Source organism: Paracoccidioides brasiliensis (genome assembly GCF_000150735.1).
Source record: "Paracoccidioides brasiliensis Pb18 unplaced genomic scaffold supercont2.9, whole genome shotgun sequence".
NCBI classification, from domain to species: Eukaryota; Fungi; Ascomycota; class Eurotiomycetes; order Onygenales; family Ajellomycetaceae; genus Paracoccidioides; species Paracoccidioides brasiliensis.
In genome coordinates this window covers 752,787-776,594 of record NW_011371366.1, presented here as the reverse complement: position 1 = coordinate 776,594, position 23,808 = coordinate 752,787, and the positions used below count along the sequence as shown (strand labels likewise).

Genomic DNA, 23,808 nt, shown 5'->3' with positions numbered 1-23,808 from the left:
CGGATTTTCTCAGATGGCTGGCTGCTGGGGTCGGATGGGTGAAGAAGGGAGAAATTGTATTTATAGTGGAAATTCTATCACCTACCGCCCGATTAGTCAGCACACCTAGACTCTGCCATCCATGGAATGCCTTCACTTGGTTCAAGGATGGTATTTATTATTCCAACAACATCTTGCAACTGACAAATCCCATGTGCCACTTCTACAATTGCCTTTTTTACGTTCTCGTCATCCATCATCCATTGATTCAATTTTGCAGAAGATCTTGGTGCTTCCAGTTTCTGCAGTGCCCCGGGGTTAGTTAGTGGAATGCCTCTTCTCAGTAGATTCATACAGAGGACACGATCTTCATGCGCTGTCAATAAGCCAGAAGAAAAGCATTTTGTTGTTCTCTTGATGTCTATGGTGCTCTATACATGCTGATTGACTGATACCTAGTGTACCTTTAAAAGAACACCGAAAGGCAGGTCGAAGAACATTTTTCCGAAAGCGAAGCAACGTGATCCGGAAGGGCTCTAGAGGTAACAAACAAACTGCATTGATAAACTTGGAACAATCAACAAGAAGCTAGAATAAAGAGAGGAACTCAAAAGCCCAAATCGAAAACTAGTTATACCAATCTGGTGGAAGAAAGAAGCACAAGGGAGAAGAACGCCCTGCTCAGAACGCTGAGTCCACGCTCTTGACCCCTGGTCCCACGGCCAAGCAGAAGCAGAGCAGCTGAGAATGAAAAACGTGAAAAACGCCCTGCGCATTGCAATACTGATAACCTGAGTGATGCAGAACGACTCGAGTAGACAAAACACGTCCCATCAGAAATGACACATTAATATCGATTACCGAATGGTCATCTGCTTAGCCATCTGGCTACCTTTGGATCCAACAGCTCCCTCCCGTGATGCGGCAGCAACGGTGCCTGCCTTGCGCTCGAAAATCTTCCAGAATTTCAGACTTTCGTCGGCAGCTAGGAAATAGGAAAGTGTCAGCACGCAGAAAGGAGGAGGGGGGGGGGGGGAAAGGGGGTGACTTTAGGGTACTTGGGGATTAAGACATACCAGCAGTGGCCAGCATCTGACCGTCAGGACTGAGGCAGCTGTGGAGCACACGGGTTTCGTGTGCGGGAATTTCAACATTGCGGACAAGGGATGGGTAGCTCCAGATGCTCAGGGAGTTATCTGGGAATCCACTGGAGCTGACGAGCTCGCGGTAGTGGTTGCTCCACCGCAGGCTGGTAACTTGGGAGCCGGTGTCGATGCTGTTGGTACGTGCGCCAGTGGTGGTGTTCCAGAAGTGGATGTGGCGATCGTAGGATCCTCCTCCACTGGCGAGGAGGTTCAATTGCCATGGGCACCAGCTGAGAGCCTTGACAGCAGCACGGTGGTTGGTCTTGGTGAACTTGGGAGCGCTGAGAGATCGGGAGTCCCAGATGGAAACGAGGTTATCATTGCCACCGGTCGCCAGTTGGGCACCGTCGGAGCGCCATTCGAGACCACAGACTTCAGAGGTGTGAGAGACAAGCTCAGCGGTCTTGTGCTGGGCGATGCGAACGTCGTGGTTGAAAACGAGACCACTTCTTGCACCAGTGGACAGAATATGCTTGGACCACCCCATAACTCCAACACGGGTTTCATGGCCGAACATGCTCCGCAACTTGGTTCCCTCTTCAACATCCCAAATCTGGACCTCACCGGAACCGAGGCCAACGCCAACGTAGGCTCCATCACCACTCCATTTCACGCTGCTTACATAAGTGTCGGGTGAGGTTTCGAGCAGGCAGTCGACAGAGCCACTTTCCGCAGACCAGACGTAGACATTGCGCTCGAGGCCAATCGCAACCTGGTTACCCGAACTCCAATCCAAAAGATTAAGGTAATAGTCATCTACAAGGCCGGGGGCATCTAGAACACGCTCTGGGGCGGTCTGTACTCGTCGTCGGAACTGGGCGGATTGAGCGTTGGCCGGCTTGAGGGGCCGGTTGTATTGGGAGCGGAGATCAATGGGTTTAGATGATTCTGGTGGAGGGGGCTTGAACGAGAGAATGCGAGTGTTCAAGGAAATGTCACAGGCGGACGCAAGGGTTGACTTGTATGCAACAGCATCTGGCGCTGGGCGAGTGTAAGAAGTCGTGTTGTCGTTGTCTTCGAGGCCAAGATTCTCTAGTGCGCTCGCGATATCGTCATCGCCGCTGCGGCTTCCGATATTAAAGGCACTAGCGGCATTAGCTAGTACTGTGGATCCTTCACTAGACTTGGGGCGTTGGTGTTCATCAGGCTTGGCGGCCCCCGCGGTAGCAAGGCCTTCACTGGTAGTCCGGTTTGGAATGAAGCGGTCCGCAGTATTGTGAGGAAGTCGAATGGTTGTCTTCGTGGTTCTTGAAGACCGAATTTCCCTCTTCTTTGATGGTGTCTGTCCAGTGGCTGGACCAGTCCCGGTCAAGGACCAATCAGAAACCCCCAATTCCAGGTGACGGGGAGAGTTTCTGCCTTTGGCAATGTTGGATTTGGGGGAATCTCGGTGCGTCCCTCTTGATACTGTTCTTGATACAGATTTGGCGAAGTGTGAAGAAAGGTTACCACCATAAATCGACTGAGAAGCCACGCGCGGGATCTCTGAGGATTGCTTTGGTGGGGTGAAGGGAGAGGATTTGTTCGACACGTTCGTCGCCAAACTGACCGTTCTGGACCTAGGCGACGGTGTCAGGGGCATGCGGCCACCAGCTGTCTTGGAGGAGAAGAGACCATGATGGGTCTTCAATGGTGTTGATACGGAAGCCGTTGCCATTGTAAGTAAATGCGAATGACTTTTGTTGAAACGAAAGCAAATAGACAATACAATGAGTCAATCCAAAGTTACGACCAGAATCTTCGTGGCTGTTGATGTTTGGAAATGAAAAAAAGAGAAAAAAGAAGAAGAAGAAGAAAAAATCTAGACGTTGCAGAGAAGTATATGCTCAACAAGGGGTAATCAGGTCCGAAATAGAGGATGATCTAATAAACTTGGAATAGCTATGCTCAACAAAGATACAAGGTACTGGATGCGATAGATGCAGGGGATAGAGAAGTAGAGGATGCAAAGGTAAGTGTATAGGTTTTGGGAGAGGGAGAGGGTGAAAAGGAGGTGATGTTGAATGGAAGAAGAATTGAAGCACGATGTTGCTCCCGCTGCAAATAAATATTTACACCCCCCTTAGCGCCATTTGATCTCTACAGCAACGGCCGCTGAGATACACTATACTATATTTGGGTTAGCGTCTTGTAGCTATTGTGCCAGTGCCAAGGCTTTAGTCTAAGTTTTGCCAAGCCTTCCCTTTTTGGAAATAGCATTGGAATCATCTGCTCATCACTGCAGAGCCGCAACCGCCAACCACTTCCTCTTAACTGGACGACTTCACTACGTCTTGGCCTCCAACGTCTCAAATTACCCATATCGTGCGATGGGAATGTCGTCGCAGAACCGTATGGCACTTTTGGAATCAGCTTGACTGCGTAACTCTTCTTCGTCAAGCTCCTGCGTTTTAACTTTCTGCCCCTGATGGCTCACGAACATTTAACACCGGCTGCTGGAGCTGCAAGTGGATCCTATTCGTCACAGCATGGAGGTAATGGTGGTGGTGGTGGTGGTGGTGGTGGTGGTGGCAGCAGCTGGGGTGGCTCTTCTACATTAACCTCCTCTAACTTAACGCCAGTCTCGTCGCTGTTGTCGTCCTCGGCGGCACAAGCTACCAACTCCTATCTTATGCCCACTAGCCATCCTACGGCCCGCCGTGGTAGTGGTGATAGCTATCGTCCTGCAGTGAAGAAGTCCAACGGACAACTCCCTGCCTGTCTGGTAAATGCTTCGGTAACCTACTGTGGAAACAACCAAATTTATGCATTTGGAGGCTTCGATCAGTACACAGATGAAGGTCAGAGAGAGCTTCTGAAGTCTACAAACTCCTTTCGGAAGCGTTACTGATTTTAACCTATCCAGTTTACAATCATGTCCTCCGGCTGGATCTTACGGCCCTCAAGTGGACCTTAGTCGATAATTATGGCGACATACCTGGTGTTCGGATGGGTTTGTTGTCTCTTTTTAAATTTTATGGTTCATTGCTATCCAAGCTGACGAGATACATGTACAGGCCATACAGCGTCTCTGTACCAAGGCAATAAACTTATTGTGTTTGGCGGCGAGAATGAACACCATGAGTATCTCTCTGATGTGGTTATTCTCGATATTGCCACATCCACGTGGGCATCCCCCGACATTCGAGGACCAATCCCTCGCGGAAGAGCTCGACATGCCTCGGTGGTTTACGAGGATAAACTTTTTGTTGTTGGAGGAATAACTGGTGAAACCAATTTTATTCTCGACGATATATGCTATCTCGACTTGAAAACCTGGACTTGGTCCCGTTCGTGGAGCTTTGTTGCTCGATTCGACCACACCGCGTGGATCTGGGGAGGCCGCCTTTGGGTTTTCGGGGGCCTTGGTTCGGACATGGAGCGAGGCACCGATCTTTGGTGGTTGGACTTGAAAGGCTGCCCGTCTTTCGGCATGTCATCCTCTCAAGGTACCGTCGAATCCCTAGGAACGCTCGATAGAATGACTGACAGCCCAGGAGCCCAATATAGTCCTGCCACCGTGCAAGGACGTCCCAGCGGCTATGCTGCCAATTCAGCTAGCGTGCAAGTAAGAGCCTTCAACCGCCGAAAACTCACTGCTCCCGGGGCGATTTCTTCTCTCAAGTTCCGCTCTGGTCCCCATGTACCAACGCTTCTTTCCGGAACCCACTTCCATGTTTATTCCTCTGGCGTTCTTCTTGACCTAGTCACCCCGTCCGAGACCGTTCGACCTTGGGATTGCAATCTGGCGTCTTTGGAGCTCGATTCGCTAAGGTGGCAGCGTCTGGCAGATGGACCGGAGATCTTCAAATCAGGATACCGCTGGCATTATTGTACTCTTAACGAGGACGGTACGAAAGCTTGGCTACTGGGATGTAGCCTCGATGTGACAAATGGAACTGGTATTGGTGACGAAAATCGTTTGAACCAAGTGCTTCCCATTGATCTTGAGCGGTATGGTCTGCTAGGGAATGACCTTGCGTTTGAGAATTCAGAGCACGCTAGAATACTTGCGCCGGAGCGACAGGAATCTCCCCGCTGCACAGGGCTTGGCGCTGACCTAATTGCTGTATTCGACCAACCTCCCGAAAATGGTAGCGGAACTGACTTTATCATTACCGCTGAGCGCGATGACCTTAATTACTCAGAATCTAGTGATTCATCAACCGTGTTGCCCTCTTCCCAAAATGAAGCCATCTTTGTTCCAAACAGCGCCTGCACCTCTCAGCCAATCCATGTCCACAGGATCATCCTACAAGCCCGGTGGCCGCACTTTAAACGTCTATATTCTGCTCAAATGGCAGAATATCATACAAAAAGAATGCACATCCCTGAGCCATATTCTTTCGTCCGAGCATTCCTTTACTACCTATACACTGACAGCATCGCGGGCCATCCAGAGTACTGCTCTGATATCATTGAAGTGGCTGGTATGCTGGTAATGGCTAACCTCTACGACATGCCTAAACTCCGGCTATTGTGCGTTAATCGACTCAGTCGGGAGCTGGACGTCAATAATGCTGCAATTATCTGGGATCGTGCTGGAAGGACGAATGAGGAATGGCTGAAGCGTCGTGCTGCCTCGTTCTGCCTTGCGAACTGGGGTCGCATTGTCAGAACTGAGGGATTCCGCAGTCTAAGCAGGCAGAGCTTGATGGAGCTATGCGAAGTAGTGGATATGGAGGGGCGAGTGATTCCTGGACATGAACTTGAGTTAGCTGGCGAGTTGGATGTGCTTGGTTCAGGGAGGGATAATAAACGAAGTCGTGTTGTGGTTGGTAGTACGCCTGGCCCCGGGATGGATGACCTTGAGGATGGCGATGGAGATGAAGATGATGGCATGGAGCTGTCGTGAATACTGAGGACGGAAAAATTTAGAATATAACCTACGAGTCAACGATGGATGCCAGTGCATGTATTGTATTATTACTTTTGTGCTTAATGCTGAACCTTGACGACTGCATGCATATGGGGTGCGGGGAAGTGGGGACTGGTTTCATGTGCTTTCTCCTATTTTGATTCATGGGCCCTTTCTTTTTTCCTTTCCTTTCTTTTTTAATGCATTCACAACATATTTGTTTGCTTAGTACTGCACCCGCATAGATTACAACGGAGGAGGTAGATATCCTTCTTATTACGATAGTTAACGCCCCTCTAATCACATTTCTAGCGATTGGATCTGTCTTTATTATTTAGTCTTGCCCTTTCCCGTAGATTTTTGTAATCGACCGACCAACCAGCCACCAGGACTGACTGACAGAACCTTTACGGACCGTCCCTCATCCCTATTAGTCACTACGGTCAGTACTCCACAAAAAATGGTAAGCGACAAATGCATTGGGAAAACTTAGGTTATTCACCTGGGACAACGGAAATAAAGGACCGCTTGTGCAATTCGAGTGTTTCAGAGACCACTATCCCTTTCTCCCTGAATGGTAAGGACATTGCATGTAGTTATGAATATGACTTATATTGTTACAGTTCTAAGAGATACTGAGCAGAAAGAAATTATGTTATATTCAGTTCTTACTCCATATACTGGAGTGCTCATTCGAAAACAGAAATTCGGGAATCTGGTTGGCCGGCGACATCTACACAGTCGGAACTTGAATCCAGCAATCAATCAGTCATTGCGGAGAAATGTACGTTCAATCTAGTGAGTGAACGAGTTTCTCCGGGAATGGAGGGCTCTTACCTTGACTAGGATACTACTTTTCATATACCTCACGGGTGTGAGCCGTCCGAAACTGGATAAATTGTTTATAACGTCAGTTATATATTCGGCTTATCCCCGATATATAAATTTCGTAATTCTCAGGTCCATTGCTGGGTGTCTTTGTCGAACCCGATGATATCCAGCTCAACATTCAAACTTTTGAGCATCATATCCATCGTAAAGCTCTGAGAGGAAAATATTAATCGTTAGATATACCAAATGGAGAAAATTGAAGAAGATGGAACAAGGTTTAAAGGAAGAATCAGCAGACCTCATCCTCGTCCTCTAATTCATTATTCCCACCACCTACATTTTCACTATCCGTTTCCATTTCCGCCTTTTTCCTTTCCACCTCCTCATCCCATTCACTCTCCAAATCCTCCCTATCTCCAACAGCACGAACATCCTCATCCCATCTCGCCCTCTTCTCCTGTGCCTGCCTCATCCTCTCCTTCCACCCTTTAACGCCGCCCATCCTCTCCACCCTCTTCTCAGCACTGACAAACAACTCTTCCGCCGCCTCTCGGCTCGCTGCTTTCCACTTGGCAATCAGCACTTCAAGCTCCGCGTCTTGTCCTGACTGTTCAACTTTCAGCGCTTGGTTGACTGAATCGAGTTCTGCGCGCAGGGTTATAAGACGACTTGTCAGGGCAGAGTGTTTCCTTTGGAGGGTGATGAGCTCTAATGGCACACTTGGTGATGATGGTGACGCTGTTGGCGGCGGAGCTGGTGGGATTGTGGTAGGTTTCTTTATAACTTCGGATTGGGTACGGGAAGAGAGCTTGTCGGATGTATCGGGAGAATTGGGAGCATCAGTTGCAGCTTTCGGATCTGACTCCGTGTCTTTCTTTCCGCTATTGTCTGTGGATGTGCTTTCAAGTTGTTTGCGGAGAGGTGATTTAAAAGGTTTGAAGAGTGTAGACGTAGCTTGGTCGATTCGACGGCGTTTGGCAGCTTGGTAGGACATTCTTGACGTGAAGGAGTTAACGAGCACGTAACTTGTAATGAGTATCAGCTACAGACGCAAGCTTCTACACGTTGTATATCTGTAATAAATACGCGGAATGCTGTAGCTACTTCAATGCAGTAATTGGGAATGTGTCAACTGCCTCATATCGATCTGATAAGATAGAACTTCTGCCACACGTGATACTATGACATCACCTGGAACGGCACAAACCAACCAACCGTGGAGCAACAGCAACAAACAAGACTCTGCCCTGAACTTCTGAAATACGGCGAGTTAAAACATTATTCACAAGAATACATTTCAATAAGAAAATGCTCTTTTTTATCCGAGTTCCTGCCCATTGTATAAATCGAATCAAATACAAAAAAACAAACCAAGGGCCATTTAGTTAGTGGCCGACCCCACCAGCAACCCAAGCAGCGAACTCGGGATCGTCAGGCTGGGGGAAAAGCCCTCTATCCTCTTGCCTTTGTTGTCTATCGACGGCACCTTCAGTCCCCGCAGGGTTATTAGCTGGTTGCCCTGTTCCAATCCCTGCCGGAGCTCTGCCATTGGCAGCATTCTGGTTCTCCTGACGTCCACGTCGTAGGGCTCGCTGCTGCCGCACATACACGAGGATAACCAATATCACTGCTAACAAAAGGATAACGAAGCCATCAAAGAATTCGTCGTCAAAATCAATATCATACTCGTTGTAGAAATTCTTATCTTGGTCACTGATGACTTTTTCGTCCATGGCATCTGTCCCGGTTCCATCTTCGGAAAAGACGCCATCCGGATTATCAGGATTGGATTGACGTTTCGGTTTGTGTTTGTGTTTGTGGTAATCCTCGTTTTCCTCTTCGTCATAGGTGATGAAAGCTGTAATCCATTCCTTAAATGATCGGTGGGGTTTCGCATCTAGATGGTGCAGAAGGAAACTTGTCAATGGAACATGGACAAGGAACTCGACTCCAAGGATGCCCGGATAGGTAGGATGAACTAGAGTCGAAAAGCAATCAGCTACAACTCACCTGGTTCTGTTCGGATGGGATTGGCATTTCCGTGCGTTATTTTATTCCAGAAACTCCGTATTCGCAACTTGATTAGACTGAGCTTAACGGGTAGATAAGCTTCATAATTGGTTTCAAGAGCCAGATCGTAGAATCTTTTCGCCATATGGAAATCTTGTTCCGTAGCATAGCCGTTTTCATGCATCCAACCCAGATTCCAGAACGCCTGGGCACTGTGATACCCCTCCGCAGCTGAATGGTAGCAGGTAAAGGCCTTGTCAAGGTCAGGCGGCGTCCCGTAGCCATAGAAATAGTAATCTCCCATCTTTACAAGAGAGTCAGTGTTCGCTTGCCTTCCAGAACGAGTCCAGTATATAAGAGCTAAAGCAGCATTCCGGAGCAAAGATGGCCGGCGACTCCTGGACCGGGGCAATATTGAATCAAGTGGAAGAACAGAACGTTGCTCGTCCAGCAGGTACGCTACGTTTGCCTGAGCATTCTCATAGCCCTGCTCTGCTGCCATCATTGAAGCAACCAAGGCAGTCTCCTTGTCGCCATTTTCATATGCGGTATTAGCCTCATGGAATGAGGAATGTATGGCCTCGACCTTTTCAGCCACCATCTTATAGTAAGCTGTCGCCACGCCACAATGACGCTCCTTTCCTATCCCTTTTTCGGCAATTTCCGCAAGATAATAGAATGCTTCGATCCAACCGTATCGAGCCGCTAACTCAAAATATCGTGTCGCCGTGGCCACATCGCCCTGGTCAAGGAATAGAGCACCAAGCCTGGTTTCAGATGCTGGAAAGTCCTGTTCTGATGCCGCCTTGAAATAAGCCGCAGCTTTCAACCCGTCTTTGGGGACTCCATATCCATTCAAATACATCAAGCCCATGTAGTGTTGGCACATGGGGTCCCCAAGAGGTATTCCTCGCTGAAACCAGGTTAACGCTTTTTCAAAATTCTGCTCAGTGCCCTCCCCACGCAGGAACATGAGTCCAATGTGTGCGGCCGCTTTTGCAGCAGTCTTCTCAATCCCTACTGGGTGGCTGGAGATGATTTTGCCGTCCTTCGTCCAGTATTTTTTTGCGACAAGCCCAAAATATCGCATTGCTCTCCGTACATTTCTCTTCAGATTCTTCGAACCCTCGTAATACATCTTACCCAGGCTAAATGTGGCCTTTACATCGCCTTTCTTCGACAAGAGATCTAAATATTCGAGCACATCTTCAAGGCTTGCATCGGAACCTGAGTTCTGGCCATCCCTATTCGCATTTGCACCGGAGCTTGAGACGCTTGCGCCTTCGCCATATACCCCACCTTCGTCATCAGCCCAGTTATAAGACTCTCTAATGAGCATTTGGCCTCCAGGTGGGCCTGACCTGTAGTAGGCCATTGCCTGGTCTGCTACTTGTTTGTAATAAAGCGCTGCTTGGTCGCAATCACGAGGTGCTCCGATACCAAGGTACCGGCGAAATGCCACGGTCATTTGAGATCTAATGTTTCCTCCCATAGCTGCGAATGTATGATAGAGCAAAGCCTGGCCTTGATGCCGTTCGACTGCCCCTCCTATCCCAGTGGCATACATAAACCCAACCATATATTGTGCACTGCTATTGCCTTCCAGCGTTGCGAGTGTTTTATATAGTTCGAATGCTCGGGTATAGTTCCGTGGATGGGTAAAATTTCCATAAAAATTCATTTCCGCCAGAAGAAATATTGCATCTGGGTGGTCTTGGTTTACTGCATCTTGAAGGAGCAACACTGCCTCTTCGAGTTCGGGGGATAGTTTATCGGTCCCTCTGGTAGAGTGTCCGTCGACAGTTATGTGGGGGCGGTTCATGAATAATAAGTAAAATGCCTCTCTCGCATAATATTTCGTATATCCAAGGAAGCCGGAAGGCCGGTCATGTCGATTGGCAGGGACGTTCACAGAGCGGAGGATGTTCAATGCTGCTTCAACAGATGGTTGACCTGAAAACCAGAAGTAAAGCGAAACCGTTATTTAACTTCCTTCTCTCTTCTCCCATGTCCTCTCGTTTTTAAAAACTCACCACTGGTCTCCCCATCCGCCCCCTTCCCCTTTCCCCGGGCTCGCAGCCGAAGTTCATCGGGAAGCCTAGTTTCGGACGGGGTAAAGGTGTTGCTGATATCCGTAGTCGCTCGAGTTTCATCGTGTGCATCTTGAGCCTGTATAGCCAATATCTGAAGTAATACTGGATATTGTATATATCAGCTTCATCGTCCCATTTGCAAAAAGGAATACGTGGCGAGCGAAAGAGAACGGGGGTAACAAACAGAGAGCTATAGGCAGTATGTGCCATCTCCTCGGCCGCTTCATCATTCCTGCTGTCACAAAGAAATGATTCTAAGAGAGTAGGTCATTGCGACTCATGCCACAAATGAAATGAAATCGACAGTGCTTGTGAAAAGCGTAGAATGCATTGTTCTGACGTTGTACGTACGGAGTTTTGGTATTTTGAAATACTTTGCGACTAGCTGAAGCTTGGGCTATATCTGGCCACATAAACTATTTAGTTAGCTGGTACCTCGGACACCGGAGCTTTGATGGGCCGATGTACCCCAGTCCAACCCACACAACAATGACGAACTACAGCCTGGGAACCCATACACATGTTCCTTTACACTCCATCAATTGTGAGTTTAGCAGCATTTGCTCTACTGCCTTAATTGTCGTTGGCTTCCCTGCTCTGCCAAAAGCCTCCCATGGTCTAGAATAACAGACAGAATTGCAACTTTAAGAGCCCTGCCGAATCACCAACTCTGCCGCGTTTTCTGCTTTGGGGACCGCCAGGATATTCTAACCACAAGCATTTGCCAACACGGTCACAAGAGAATTGCCTTAGTGCGATTTGTTCTTCTCTATAGGCTTTTACAGATATCTGACTTTTTGTGATCAAAAATTAAATCTTCTTGCCATTTACAGTGGTTCGCTATTTCGTCTACACTAGACAGGCCAAATATCCGGACGACACCTTTTCAAGTGCTGAGGTCAAAATTGATACATTTAAACTTATTAACAAGGGCACCAAACGTGGCGCTTCTCATGGCTAGATACGGATGCATAATTATCCCTTACTGTTGTGTACCAAGACTGCAAATTTGACGTGGAACAGCTAGAAGCTATCATGGTCGCTGAAGCTTCGCGTAGGATCATGATAATATGGCACGCTCATGGAAGGAGTTCTATCGGGACTTTGAATATGCATCCCCAGCTGGAACGGGAAGGGTCGAAGAGAGACCCGTGGGTACAAATTTGTGCTTCTAATTATGAATAGTGATGCTAGGGTTCTCAACGCATCGTTATGTGGCCACCTAGAGATTTCGGACATATACAAAGGTCGGAGATGGCAATGGACAAATATACTCCGTAAACGAGCGCGGCATCCCATACCATTCCGCCTTTACAACTGGGATCATCAGAACTGCCATTGCAACATCCAGGTATTCATAATCTCTTGGTCAATTGGCTTAAGCCGTTGCATCGTTATGCTCGCTTCCTGTGTCTTGTGAGTTTCTAGGACCGCAGGCTTACCATGACCATCAATTCCCGCAGCGAAAACGCTGCGAAAGAAGTCAAGAATCTTCAATGCCGGCTTCTGCTGAAGATCTCTCTGTGTTGGGTTCGCAATGGCCTCAAGGCTAGCAATCCAGGTTCGCGGTTCAACAATCGCCACAGGGAAATGTTTCTCAATAGCTGGTATAAGAGACTCCCATGCGGAGGCGGTTGGGTTAACTAGATGGAAAGCAGCACAACGAACTTCCTCTTCTGTCTTTCTCCTTGACCGAATTATATCGATGATTATTCGTGAAATGGTGTCCTACATCAAAGAGAATTAGCCATCTCATCAATAAAGCTCACATCCTTTCCCAGTCGGTTTGAATGATACGAGAATTGATTATGAGTCGATTGGGACTTCTGGCAACGCACCACGGGAATCCACTCCACTGATACCGTGCCAAGGGATGATGGAAGCTGTTTTATAGTTTTGGAGGTTGCAACCAAGGATGGAAACCATTCCTGCTTGTTCCACATTCCCTTTTCTGTTGTTGGGCCTCCAATTTGACCAACACGATGGATGCTAGTGGGTACAGCACAGTGAGAAGAGGCGAAGGCACAGACACGCTCTCCCACATGCTTGGATTCTCCATAGCCTGTACGCATTACCACGTCGGCATCTTCAAATATCTCTTCAGGGATCAATGGTCCGCGCTTGGCGCTATCCCACCCTTCCACTGTGGAAATCGAGGATATGAAATGGATATGGGCACGATGAATGCTGGAGATGCTGAAGTCAACAAGTCGACGAACTCCTTCTAGGTGTGGCTGTTCAAATGCTTCGACTTGATGGTTAAAATTAACCTTCCAAGCGTTGTGAACTACCGTATCAACAGTTTGGAGAAGCCGGTCATAAACATCGTTTGCAAGTCCAAGACGCTCATCTCCGAATTTGGCATGGAGGAATTCAACTCTAGAAGCGAAAGATCCGGTGGATGTTAAGCCCTTTTCCTGGAAACTCTGCACCTGTCTGGAAGCTGCATCTTCTGAGCGGTTTAAGCAATATACTTTAGCGACCGTGGGATCTAGAAGTAGCTCATGAAGCAGGTAGCTGCCGAGCGATCCGGTTGAGCCGGTAAGAATTACTGAATGCTTCTCAACTAGACCTGCGGTGTATTTTCCTACTAGAGCTGAAAGCTTGGAGGATCGTTCATTATCGTCCACCGGTTCCATCCTGTTCTCATCTGCCGTGTCTTTGCCCTGGATGAGGTCATACACGTAGCGTGAAAGAGCAAATATAGATGGGTGCGAGTATATTTGACGGCTAGAGAATGCCTCGTTACTCAGCTGTGGGTGATGAATACGGACCGCGCTTTGTAAAACCTGGCCAAGTTGGAGGGACTGTAGTGAATCAAGACCTAGAGAGAATATATCGCTATCGTCGCCAACTTCTTGGAACTCAAGCAGTTTTAACACTAGTTCCTTGACGTGCGGAAGAATTTCCTTTACTGTTGCATCCTTGGGGATACCAACAATCTCGTCGTCAGACTTATAGTACAACGCTTCGATCTCGTCACTGTAGTCTGCCGTGGCTATGCGTCGTTGGACAGTCCCCTTCGGTGTGGTTTTGAAAGGTTTTAAAACAGATGACAGGCCAATTTTTGATTTCATAAGGCGGCCATGGCTCGGAGCACCCACGTTCGCTTTTTGCACCATGGGCCAGACTTCCTCGATGAAATCCTTTTCATCTCCCTGCCAATCGTTCCAATTTGGCTCACAGAGGAGAGCTGCTTGGAATCTCCCTTGTCCTATAACAAGGGCTTTTGACACCAAGGGATGCCCTTGAATAATGGTTTCCATGGTTGTTGGATTAAATTTCTCTCCGTTGCTGAGAACTATTATATCGTCTCCACGACCAATATATTTCCATAGCCCTTGCTTCTGTGGATGAGGAGAAAAAAGATCTCCCGTGTGGTACTGCTGAATATCTGGGTATGTGTGAAAAATGCCATGGACGTGCCGATTTTCTCCTCGTGGTATGACCAACTCGAAGCTCCCATCCCCTTGGTCTTGCATATCAACCCCATAGAACGGATTCCATTCCAAATACTCCCAATCTTCACGTTCTTCTGCCTTCAGCGAAGCGATCAGGCCACTTTCACTTGCACCCAGTACACTCTGGACGTGAGTCAATTTGCAGAGTTTGTCGCCAATTACCGGTGACAGCGGTGCGCCTCCAACTCCGATGAAATGAAACTTAGCCAAAGTCTCTTGTCCTAACTTGGAGGCATAGAGCTCTTCTGCAACTGACGGAGGAAGAACCGCTGTTGTGGCTCCAGTGTCGCGGACAATTGTGGCTAACAACTCAGCCGTCATCGGCTTTTCTGGACTCAGCACAAATGGTGTCTCGCCACAAATTGCGGCAATCGACATAAGTAAGCCCATAAAATGGAAGAATGGGCTCATTGTAACAGCTAGTTTCCCGTGTTCAGTGACACTGAAAAGGCTGCTCGATCTTCCTGGTGGCGTTGCCATCTTTTGTATCATATTCTGCGCGGCGATGTATCCATGGGTAAGTGGCACTGGCTTTGGTAAACCTGCATCTTCTTAGTATCAAACCTGATATGGTCACCAATTAGCTTTGCGTTTTAAGATTTTCTAACCTACCTGTTGTTCCAGAACTATGGATGATTAGAGCAACCTCATCCTCTACGTCTCTTGGCTGCGTCCCCTTCAGGGGATACGACGGGACTTCATCATTGTTGAAAACCCCCCAAAGCTCCGGTGCTGTCCACGCCTTGATGTTTGGATCTCCTTTTTGCATTTCATGAACTTGCTTCTCTCGTTCCACACTATAGACAAACTTCGAACAACCAGTTTTCTCAAGAATGTGGTGGGAGGCTTCCGACGAATTTCGGGGTGAGAGCAGCAATGGCTGGTTTTGCCATTTCCATTTAGTTAGAGTGGTTTGCATCTGATTACAAGAGTTCTGAGTAGAAGCTTACTATATGTCCAATCTTCATACAGGCAAGGATAAAGGCAATGTAGCGTATGTCGTTCGATCCAAGATATGCCAATGTCTCTTGGTTTGATCCTGGAGACACGTTTTCTTCAATCCACTTGGCTAGATAATCCACCGCGCCCGACAGGTCCTTCATTGTAACCTTGCGCCATCCCTGCGAGATGTCGGAAGAAATAGAGTGGATGCAAAACAACTGATTTGGATTGTTTTCCTTGAGATAGTCAACCTCAGCTGCCAGAGTCCCTGATCCGAACTTCATAGATCCCATCTTGATGGTCTTGTTTTTTTTTTTTTTTTTGACTTTCCTTTTACTTTTTTCGATCTAAGGCAAAGCCTAAAAATATTCAGCATTCCAAGTTCAGTTTACAGCTTGAGTCCAGAGTGAGTTCAGGGAGAGCCTTGATTGATATATACCCCTACATCATGCATTGAGAAAGCTCATCCATGCAACCATCGCCAGCCACAAGCCACGACCACAGGTAATATGACCAAATTTGGTAGATCTCGTCGATCCGCGAACATGAAGTTGGGAGATTGAATTGCATTTAACTGGTCAAACTTTTGCCATGTGGCGCAATTATATTTTGAGGTTGGACGATTCCTGCAGCTCATTTATCAGCCATCCCAACCATGAATACATAACATGGCCAGATCCGTGGCATCCATTTAGGCCAATTTACAATTCTCCATAATTATTGAGCAAACATTCCACGCATACGCAGGGCTCCGGCATATTTGGAAAGAGGGCAGAAAGATGCGAGTTTAGTAGAATTATGCTTACTCTGGCCTCAGATCAACAAGGCCTCTTTTTGAGGTTGTTTTCTTTTTGTCCCACTTTCATGCAGCACAATAGCAGAAATAGCTTTCCTGCACTGGATCCACTCTGCCCTTCATCCTCGTACTTGTTGACTTGGATTTTGAACACCATTCTTCAGATTTAAACAGCGTCTGAGGAAACATAACCCTGAGGGAATTTGTAAGAGCTTTTGTGCCTGGTGGGGTCAAATGCAATTCTAACACATATTAAAAAGGAAGCAAGAAATGCCCACCTCTACACGCAGTCCTCTTACAGCCGCGCGGCAGTTGCACAAATGTTTCTGTGATTTCATATGATCTGCTTCTGCACACTGCTGCACAATATTGAGGTTGTTATTTAGTAGAGTCAAGGGAGATCAAGAGTGACAATGTATTCTCTCATGCTGATTTAAATGTAATCTACCATTATTCATTCACACCATCTAATTGCACACCTCTCCACTTTTAATATTATAATCAAAATTTACAATAATTATCAAGAAAAATCAGTTATTTACATCAGAATTATTTTCAGTATGCTGAGAGCGTGTACAAATAGTATGTTTCATAGTATCACATTTACTGCATTATAATGCTAGTAGTTATTGTGTAATTATCTATTAAACTCATGCAATGGGCTAGTTAGTTAACGCCTGGTTGATAACTAACTAATTAACCCTTTTTGTAACCAAAATGCTTACGCCCAAATTATGCTCTGACTCGTACAAAACTCTTCGCCGGCCTTCATCTTTCCTTCGAGAACACTTCTCTTTTCCTTTCTCCTTCTAACGAATTCGTCTTTTTGTTCTCTAAGGAAGTGCTAGGGCCGTATTCGGTAGCACGCCCATTACACTACGAGCTTTGAATTTTTAAATAAATAGAAAATACATAGATATATTTTAATTAGCTTAATTTATATTTATTATTTATATATTTATATAAAAGATAAAGTATACTTAGTTTGTATTAATATTCATTATTTAAATATTTTGTAAGTTTTCAAAATTTAACTTAGTAAAACGATCAATCCTCTACCACATCCGGTCTAGCGCACACGTGTTTTAGAGCGGCCGCTTCAGGTATTGATTGGTTGTGGCGAGTTCACGCCCTTGAGAAGTCATCTTCAGTTCACCCTTGACCGGTTTTTAGCTGCATACATTCAAACCGTTCATTGCCTTCATTCATATTGTCTTCCTGCTACTCACAGTTTGTGATAATGCCGAATACTGCCGCGGATGTTGAGTTGCTAGTCGCTCTCCTGACTGAGGTCAATGGGCAAGACCCACCTCGTCAAGAATGCATGGCACTGGACGATCCAATTCACGACCGCATGACTGTCGTTCTGGATGCTGTTGCAAACGTTCTTGTTTCAAAGCCAAAGGGAGAGGTAATTGCAGTGGGTTTCCAGCAACGACAAGAACCAGACAGAGAAATCATTTTGACTATCGCATCCAACAATGATCTCCCTGACCGTACCCTCCAGCACGCCCGCTTCCTCCTGGACAAGTTGCATGAACTCGGACAGGAATTTGCAAATTTCCGTCTAGAGAAAACAGCGCCTGATGACCGGGTTCCCTCCCCATGTATTGATGAGCATCAACTGCCACATGACCTACTAGAGAAGAGCAACCTATTTCGAAAAGACGCATTCCTCTTTTCTCTCCGAAAATTACGTCAACGGCTCAACAAACCCTGGGCAAGAACGTCTCGTGCAAGCGCGTTTATAGAATATGTTGATATTGTTGACAGTTCCCCGCGTTCCAAGGACCTTGATAACTGCGAACTGATTGGACATTTGCGACTTATTCGGAATGTGCTTAGATTTGCTCTTCCAGTCGTCAACCAAAACAATAATCACGATCCAAAAGACATGGCAAAGCTTGTGGATGGCATGGGCCAGGTGGACGTCGCACTACAAAAGATACAGAGAATTAATGCTTGGGAGGCTAAACTCTTCGTTATCACTGAAACAAAATTCCCTTTGGAACGATTTCTTAAGAAAGTTGTCTCCCTCTCTCGTGCAGTAGATACACTTCTGAAGTATGCACGATCCCCACGCCTGTACCGCCGGTATCTCAACCGAATGAAGATCCACGTTCAGCAGCTCAGTAACGCACCTCGCCCAATATCTCTCCCAACGGGCGATTGGAATGACATCTGCAAAGAAGTTCTTCTGCATCGCGCCGCGACGTCCCTCCTCAAGTTGATTACAGATGATTGCGATCAACCTGGAGCCGTCATACGCAGCCGCTTTGAGAACCAAGACACTGTCCAGGCTCCTGTTCATTGTGAGTGTGCGGTGGCCCTGCATCTCCTAGCTAGCGGGCGGGCAATCCCTTACATTGGCGTCTCCAAATTGTCATGCCTAGCTTGCGCGTTGTTTTTGAAAAGTCTGAGTCGTACTGGCCACCAGTTCTGTACAAAAGGAACACATGCAAAGGCTTACTTCCCCTGGAAGTATCCGGACATCGAGATAGCTGGTTCGCGTATATCTGAGGGACATCGCGCTGAGATCCTAGAGTCGTTCTATGAGAGTCTCTCCGAAATTTACGTCAGCTGCCTTCAAGCTCGCGAAAAGCTTCGCAAACTCTCTAACAGCTCTGCTGAGAATGGGTCCAGCGACACCCGCATGTTTGAATTCTCGTTTGAATGAAAGGCCGCCCGAAGATGGATGAAGAAGAATGAATGGATAATTAGTAGGTAGCGGGTGGCAAGAGCAAGACGCTAAACATCATTTCTGTAAGGCTACTATTAGTGCGTGGTTAGGTGCATGGGCGGTAATGAGCAAGGGTGCATGAAGAAAAGTTTGGCCAGTACAATGCTGAAAATGGTGCTAAGTGGACATGTTCCTCAATCAGGTAAGGCTGTATCCATGGCCCAGTTATTCTTTTAATTATCTGATAATTGTATTAGTAGCAGTAGCTCAGTAATTCATGCATTCAGACTTCCTACTTCCATTGTTTCTAGGGTGCTATTCAGCAGTAAGAGTAGCTATTTCCAGCTTTTGACTCGCCATGTGATCAGTAAATTGAGTTAATAAAGCAAATGAAAGTGATTTATAAACTGCAAAAGTAAAAACTAAAAGATAAATTTCCTACTATTATCTTAAACTGCATTTAATCTGTGAAGGATAGATTGCTTGATTGATTATGAAGTGATCACTAGCTACATGAAAGTTATAACATAATCAATCACTCAACTGGCCAGATCACTCAACTGGTCATCTTTTCAATTTCAACTCATCATCAACAATCAAAGCTCAATTTCTCAATCACAATGAAAATTCAAGCCTCTAATCAGGAAGAAAAACTTCTTTTAATCATTAAAGTATATGAAATCAAGCAAATTTCTAGCATTCAAGCTGCTGCTAAGGCCTATGATGTCTTTCATGTCACTCTATCCAATCAACTACATGAAGGCATTCCACATGTGAAATCTCAGTCTCAACATCAGAAATTGACATCTACAGAAGAAGAAGCTCTAGTTCAATGAATAATCTTCATGAATGAGAGAGGTCTACCCCTCTGAATTGCAAGTGTATGATATATGACCATTGAGCTACTCAAAGTCTGTGAATCTAGCATATTCTCTAGCATTGAAGAATGCTGAGTGCAGAGATTTATTAAACATCATTCTGAGCTGAAGATCAGACTCACACACAGATATGATCATCAGTGAGCTCTATGTGAAGATTCAGAGATTATAAAGAGATGATTTAGAATGATGAATAATGTCATGAAGAAGTATGAAATTCTATCTGAGAATATATATAATTTTGATGAAGTTGACTTTTTTATGAGAATTATTTTAACAATCTTAGTGATCACTAGATCAGAAAAAGCTGGAAAGACATCTCTTATACAGTCAGAAAATAGAGAATGAGTGACTGTGATTGAGTCAGTCAATGCAAGAGAACAAAGTCTGTCTTCAATGATTATTCTCAAGAGCAAGCTACATCAGACTTCATGGTATACAAACCTGCCAGCAGATTGAGTAATTGAGATTAGTGAGAATGACTGAACCACTGATCAGCTTGATCTAATATGACTGAAAGAGATGTTTAACAAGCATACTCAGACTTATACAGTTGAAAGATATAGACTCTTGATTCTAAATGAGCATGAAAGTCATGTCACTGCTGAATTTGATCAATTCTGCAGAGAGAATGTTATTATAGCTCTCTATATGTCATCTCATTCTTCTCATCTGCTGCAGTCACTAGATGTGAGCTGCTTTGTCTCTCTGAAGAAGACATATTGCAAGCAGATTGAATCTAGCATAAGACTTGACATTAATCATATGAATAAGAAGAAATTTCTAGAACTATATTCTGCTGCTAGAAAGAAGGCATTGAAGAATATAACTATTAAGAATGAATTCAGAGTCACAGACTTAGTGTCATTCAATGCAGAGGAGGTTCTTGAACACCTATATTATCAACTACATACATCAAGTCCCCCAGGCACATCTCATGAATCTCAGGCCTTCTGGACCCCAAAGACTCCCTGAAATGCTGTCCAATTGGAACGCCAATTCAACAAGCTCAAGCAGTTTATCAAGCATCGTACACAAAGCCTGCCTAGTCCTACCAACCAAGCTCTAGATCAACTAGTTTGGGGGTGCCAACTAGCTATGCATGGGGGTGCTCTTTTGGCTCAAGAGAACAAGGCTTTATGAGCTGCAAATGAGAAGCAGAAATGCAAGTGAGGACAAGGCCGTGTTTACATAGGTCAGGAAGGAATTCTGACTGGAGAAGAAGGATTAGCTAGAGCTCAGACTGCTCAGACTGCTCAGCAGATGGTGGATAGAGAGGTGGAGGATTCAAATCAACCCACTAAAAAGTGAGCACCAGCACGCTGCAGCAAGTGTGGGAATACTGGACATAGGGCCCCTGGATGCTTGCAGAGCTAGGATTTAATTGTATATAATTTTTTAATGGATAATTTAATATAGTGGTGGCAGAATTTAAAGATTTGTTTAATGTATAGTGGGGAGGTGGCCAGTTGAGTGATCTGGCCAGTTGAGTGATTGGTTACGTTATACAGTGCGGATTACGTAAGAAGGCGGATAGGCCTGACATAATCTTCTTATTTTTAAACCATTTTATAAAACCGCTTTATAATTTATATAAACCTCGTTAAGAATTCTTTTTATTTAAAATGTTATATATTCAACAACCTGACATTATATATATATATATATATATTGCTTATTCAATTAACTCTTTAATCTATTAGCAAAGTCTCTCTGTATTCGGACCGGATTCCAAGTGAATATTTAATCTGCTAAAGAGGGAATTTTGTGCTGGTTATGAATTTCCTCTCCAGTTTGCTATCCTCCGGTAGCTTCTGATGGGATCGCATTTCGTATTCCTCCTCTGTGCATTGATTTCCGGAGTCTGGCCATTTCAACACGTCTTGCCATGTTGTAAGACCTTCCGTTGGTTCCGAATCGCCATCTACCCTCCACCACCAGCAACGCCAGATTTGACAACTGATCTTATATAATAGTCATCGTGCGTTAAAAAGTTTACAATATGAGATTTTTTTTGTTCGTACCAAGGTCTCACTTGGCTGTTGTAAATAGTGGACGCTGCTGGAGGGCCGAGTCAGAAAGGCGAATGTCAAGCTGAAAGATGACCACAATATATCATTTCCATTTAACGGCCGATCCGGAGTGTACTCTCGGAGAAGATCAGTGCAAATAGGCATTGTCATGAATGTATCATTTTTAAGTTTGGTCCAGAGAACACATACCTCACGAACATGAAATCTAGATCACGATGAGGCTGGCACTCAACTTTGAGGATTTCCCCACAGCGGCTCTGCAGTTGGGATATGAATATCGCAAGCAGCTGGTTGGGTTAACGTTCCGTTTGTTCACCAATTGACTGGCGGTGATGTTCCCTACCTCACCATTAACCGTTTGCAAGGAGGGCCATTTCCATTTGTCAGGCTATCGTAGCTTGGGTTAAATACCAACCTCAACAGGTTTGAAATCCAGCCGGGAATATATCATTCTATCATCCCTGTAAAATAGCTGAATTAGATAATAATGATAACCCACCTTAAATCGTTAATCCTACCTAGAGATTTCTTTAATTGAAAAACGATTGTCCTGTATCCCTCAGTCAATCAGGGAGTGGCAGTGGGATCATCTTGCTCTCCGGTCAGATGGAATTGGCAGCAAGCGGAACTGCACAAGTCCAAGCAGTAGAAATCATTACCAGGATCTTCACCCAACATAGTGTCAAGCCTCTCCTCTGGGGGGGGGGGGGGGGGGCAATTCTGCTGATACTTAACCTATCACAGATGCAGCAAACGTATCATCAGTCTTGTCCAGGCATACAAGTCCACAGACATTGGCCTGGAGGGCCTCGTTCTTCGAGTCGATGGAGTCTGGCTAGAGACCGAAATAAACGCCAACCTTAACACGGGTTCGTCAAAAGTCACCTGCGCCTACTAAGCTTCCAGGAGGAATGCCTAGAGACGCTGGGGTAGAAATTACACAACTCCCTCTGGCTGCTGGAGAGTTACACCGCAACAGAGCATTCCAGAGGCATCGATGTTGGCCATGGTTATCGGGACATTTTCATCCTGAACAAGCACACCAAGATGAAGTATAGTGTGCGCTAGCGGCGTTTACAAGCGTTGATATCGGACTTGGAATCATTCCATTTTCGACCCATCCTTTTACATCATCTTCGCCCGCGTTGCCAGCGAGAAAATCAACGACGCACCCAATAGAACGGTGGTCGACAACGCAGATCGTAACAGACCGTCTAGGAAATCCGAGCACACATCCATGCCTCTTCCCCTACATCGAAAATCCCGCTATCCAAGTTACCGATCCCGCCCCCAAATTGCATCTCAAATCACTGCAAAATGGTACATAGCTCCTCCCTCCGCCTCGCCACACTCGCCCAGACCAGCCAGACGGTAATATTAGACCGCACTGCATACCCAGAAGACATCGATGCCAACACCACCCGAGCCGCCAGGGCCAGGGCCCGTGGCCGCAGGAATAGTACAAGATGCAGCAATGACATATACAGTCTTGGCGTATGTCTGTTGGAAATCGAGTTGTGCACGTCATTTGCCGTGCTGCGTGGTGGAGAAGGAGAAGAAGGTTTGGGGGGGGGGGGGGGCCGGGCTGGGGATTAAGGAGAAGTTGGTGAATAGAGATAGCATGGCCCAGTTACCTAGTTAGATGGGGCGCACGTATACAGGGGTTGTGCTGGCATGTTTGACCGAGGAGATGTATGATGAAAATGGGATAGTGGTTGGTGTTATGTTTATTGAGAAGATTCTTGTAGGTATTAGGCTTTGACTTGTAGCAGATGTTTAGTGTAATGTTGCAGTTTATATACCATGGGGTTACAACCACTAAATGAAGGTTCAAAGGGTCGTTGGGGATAGATAGTTCGATGTTTGACTTTGAAGTCCATCTGATGGTCACGTGTGCCAAATTGGGGTCTGAGGGAAATGAATTCAATCAGATATGTCATTATTTAGTTACCTGTTGCTCCTGATTAATTCTTCTAACCATCAAAGACAACTTCTCGCTGTCTTGAAAGAAGTTTTCTTTAAAGAGGTAAAAAGGGGGGGCTACATAGGGAGCACACGGATGAACATAGGTGGTATCGCAGCAGAAATATTCAAACCAACCCCTTAGTCGGAAAGAAACAGCA

The 23,808-nt window shown here is 46.0% G+C and overlaps 7 protein-coding genes across 7 annotated transcripts; 2 read left to right on the top strand and 5 right to left on the bottom strand.

The window, feature by feature from the left end:
* Nucleotides 1-836: 836 nt before the first annotated feature.
* PADG_06788 (uncharacterized protein) lies at nucleotides 837-2,781 on the bottom strand (the record flags this gene model as incomplete). Its single annotated transcript, XM_010763934.1, has 2 exons — nucleotides 837-964; nucleotides 1,056-2,781. 2 exons carry the CDS (start codon nucleotides 2,779-2,781, stop codon nucleotides 837-839), a joined length of 1,854 nt encoding a protein of 617 aa, XP_010762236.1.
* A 750-nt stretch (nucleotides 2,782-3,531) lies between these two features.
* On the top strand, nucleotides 3,532-5,958 carry PADG_06787 (uncharacterized protein; the record flags this gene model as incomplete). The annotated part of the gene is made up of 3 exons (XM_010763933.1): nucleotides 3,532-3,904; nucleotides 3,970-4,056; nucleotides 4,121-5,958. 3 exons carry the CDS (start codon nucleotides 3,532-3,534, stop codon nucleotides 5,956-5,958), a joined length of 2,298 nt encoding a protein of 765 aa, XP_010762235.1.
* Nucleotides 5,959-6,917: 959 nt separating this feature from the next.
* Nucleotides 6,918-7,786, bottom strand: PADG_06786 (uncharacterized protein; the record flags this gene model as incomplete). Its single annotated transcript, XM_010763789.1, has 2 exons — nucleotides 6,918-7,004; nucleotides 7,091-7,786. The coding sequence occupies 2 exons, from the start codon at nucleotides 7,784-7,786 to the stop codon at nucleotides 6,918-6,920; spliced, it is 783 nt and encodes a 260-aa protein (XP_010762091.1).
* Nucleotides 7,787-8,177: 391 nt separating this feature from the next.
* PADG_06785 (ubiquitin ligase complex subunit HRD3) lies at nucleotides 8,178-11,105 on the bottom strand (the record flags this gene model as incomplete). The annotated part of the gene is made up of 4 exons (XM_010763788.1): nucleotides 8,178-8,689; nucleotides 8,803-10,755; nucleotides 10,836-10,997; nucleotides 11,048-11,105. The coding sequence occupies 4 exons, from the start codon at nucleotides 11,103-11,105 to the stop codon at nucleotides 8,178-8,180; spliced, it is 2,685 nt and encodes an 894-aa protein (XP_010762090.1).
* Nucleotides 11,106-12,221: 1,116 nt separating this feature from the next.
* On the bottom strand, nucleotides 12,222-15,591 carry PADG_06784 (uncharacterized protein; the record flags this gene model as incomplete). Its single annotated transcript, XM_010763932.1, has 4 exons — nucleotides 12,222-12,623; nucleotides 12,734-14,898; nucleotides 14,969-15,236; nucleotides 15,307-15,591. 4 exons carry the CDS (start codon nucleotides 15,589-15,591, stop codon nucleotides 12,222-12,224), a joined length of 3,120 nt encoding a protein of 1,039 aa, XP_010762234.1.
* Nucleotides 15,592-17,334: 1,743 nt separating this feature from the next.
* On the top strand, nucleotides 17,335-18,771 carry PADG_06783 (uncharacterized protein; the record flags this gene model as incomplete). The annotated part of the gene is made up of 1 exon (XM_010763787.1): nucleotides 17,335-18,771. The coding sequence occupies one exon, from the start codon at nucleotides 17,335-17,337 to the stop codon at nucleotides 18,769-18,771; it is 1,437 nt and encodes a 478-aa protein (XP_010762089.1).
* A 2,632-nt stretch (nucleotides 18,772-21,403) lies between these two features.
* PADG_06782 (uncharacterized protein) lies at nucleotides 21,404-21,829 on the bottom strand (the record flags this gene model as incomplete). Its single annotated transcript, XM_010763931.1, has 2 exons — nucleotides 21,404-21,616; nucleotides 21,677-21,829. 2 exons carry the CDS (start codon nucleotides 21,827-21,829, stop codon nucleotides 21,404-21,406), a joined length of 366 nt encoding a protein of 121 aa, XP_010762233.1.
* Nucleotides 21,830-23,808: the final 1,979 nt, after the last annotated feature.